The sequence below is a fragment of the Carettochelys insculpta genome, chromosome 30 (genome assembly GCF_033958435.1).
Source record: "Carettochelys insculpta isolate YL-2023 chromosome 30, ASM3395843v1, whole genome shotgun sequence".
In the NCBI taxonomy this organism is placed as follows: domain Eukaryota; kingdom Metazoa; phylum Chordata; order Testudines; family Carettochelyidae; genus Carettochelys; species Carettochelys insculpta.
The window spans coordinates 13,252,776-13,255,040 of NC_134166.1; the positions used below are offsets into that span (position 1 = coordinate 13,252,776).

Below are 2,265 nucleotides of genomic sequence, written 5' to 3' on the forward strand. Positions count from 1 at the left end.
CCATTGGATGCCTTCCCCTCCCTGTCCCCTTCCTTACAGCAAGTCAAGCAGGAGACATGGTGTGACGGGGTTCTGGGGTCCCCCAAGCTCTGCACCCTGTCCGCAGGCAGGAGAGTCTCTCACTCAGCAGGAGAACAGCGGGTTTATTAGCCGACAGGACACAGCATCGTACAGAGGAGTCAGTACAGCAGGCAGAGACAGCCAGTCCCATCCATGTTGAGGAGAGGAGGCCCCGAGGGGCCCCCAGAGCCGGGGCCTTGCCCCCTCCTTTGTCTCTCTCTCCCTCAGCCCAGACTCCCTGCTTCCAACTCCCAGTTCCAGTTCAAACCCCTCAGGCTCCACCTCTTCCTTTTGTCTCCAGTACAAAGGTGTTACCTGGTCATCAGGGTTACCCTCAGCAGGAGCCCCACACCCTCTGTGAGCCACACACACACACACACAGGTATCCCCCACTCCATCACACATGGCACCACGCCATGAGAGAGCTGAGTCTGTGCCTCAGGCTGGCCAGGCAGTCGGTGAAGGCCTGTTGGACGGCGGTGGAGGAGAAGTAGAAGATGGCGGGGTCCATGGAGGCATTGAGGGTGGTGAGGAGAAGAGCGTACACCCTCCAGCGGGGGCTGTCGTTCTGGACAAAGCCCACCACGTGGGACAGGTTGTACGGGGAGAAGCAGATTATGAAGTTCAACAAGGTGGTCACGGCCAGGCCCACGGCCCGCTGCTTCCTCTGGGCCGGGATGTTGGGCAAGGCCACCAGGATGCGGACAAAGTTGACGTAGCAGAAAAGGGTGATGGTGAAGGAGAGGCAGAAGAGGACAATGAAGAACTCCAGATGGACAGGGAGGAGGATCTGGAGCTGTGCAGGGGAGAAATGCTCATAGCAGAGGGACGCGTTGTTGGAGGGCGCAGTCCCATTGGGGCTCAGGACCTCGTACTGGACAATGTAGACAAAGCTACAGTGGCAGAAAGCCACCACCCAGAAGACCAGGGAGGCAGCAGTGGCATAGGCTGGTCGGCGGCAGAGCTTGTACTTGATAGGAAAGGCCACCCCCAAATAGCGCTCAACGCTGATGGCCATGAGGAAGAGGGAGCTGATGTAGACGCTACTGTAGTAGGTGAAGCTGGTGAGCAGGCAGAGGAAGTAGGGCAAGTTCCACACCATGCCTGAGGCGGCCTCCACCATCTTGAAGGGAAGGAAGAGAAGCAGCAAGAGGTCGGAGACGGTGAGGTTGAGGAGAAGGATGTCGACCGGGTGGGTTTCTGGCGAACCTTCACCAGGAAGGTGTAGAAGGCCAGGAGGTTGGACGGGAGGCCAGTCAGGAAGGTGAAGATGTAGACGGTGAGAACGAGGGGGGTGTAAATGTTGGAACTCATCTTGTTGGCTCCTGCAAAGCAGAATGAGCTCGTCAGCAACAGAAGGAACCCAGGGGTCCTGGTACCCAGTCTCCCTGCTCCGAATCTCTTGATCCCACTCCCCTCCCATCACATAGGATGGAATGCAGGTGTCTGGTCTCCCAGTCCTACCCTGTGCTAACCCACTAGATGTCCCTCTATGGCCCATTGTACTCCAAAACAACACCCAGGAACCCGACATTCCGCAACGTGACAGGATCACGTCCTCCAGAAGGGCGTATTTTCTATGACACCTGCCGTTCCGTCCAAATACGTGCGTGGTCGGTGGGTGCGAAGGGATAGGATTTTGCTGTCCATTTGTCAGTGGAATATGACAGAAATCTGAGACTCCTTCCAACAAGGATGGTGACCTCTGCCCACCTGGGCGTTCACCGGCCATTCATCCAGTCACCCCAGTGACTCTGAAGAGCAGCTCGCCAGGTTTCCTGGAGCAGGGCATCCGGCACCCGCACCCCAGACAGGCTGTGGGGGCCCTCACCCCGAACTGTGATGCTGCCTCCTCCCCTGGGGTGCAGACAGCTCTACACCCACCTCCCAGCTGCGGGGATCTCCACCAAACCGGTCCCTAGCCTTGTTACTCGTCACAGAGGGGGTGCGTGCTCTCATGAGCACTGCAGTCTGAACCAGGACTCCTGGGTTCTCAGACCAGGGCTGGGTGTATGTCTCAGCCAGCACATCTCTCCTGGTAAACTGCTAATCCTTCCACTCTGTCTACCAAAGGGAACCCACTCTCCCTCCTGGCCGGTCTCACAGCTCAGAGGTGATGGGACAATATGGAACCGGGGCTGCATCAGACCCGAGAGTGGGGTTCTCAGAGCCCTCGGCAATGGAGTCGCCTCTGGGGCGGGGGAA

At 58.2% G+C, this 2,265-nt stretch overlaps 1 protein-coding gene across 1 annotated transcript; it reads right to left on the bottom strand.

The window, feature by feature from the left end:
• Window positions 1-457: 457 nt before the first annotated feature.
• Window positions 458-1,374, bottom strand: LOC142004044 (free fatty acid receptor 2-like). The gene is given in 2 exon segments (XM_074981465.1): window positions 458-1,254; window positions 1,257-1,374. Coding segments are annotated over 2 exon segments (915 nt in total).
• Window positions 1,375-2,265: the final 891 nt, after the last annotated feature.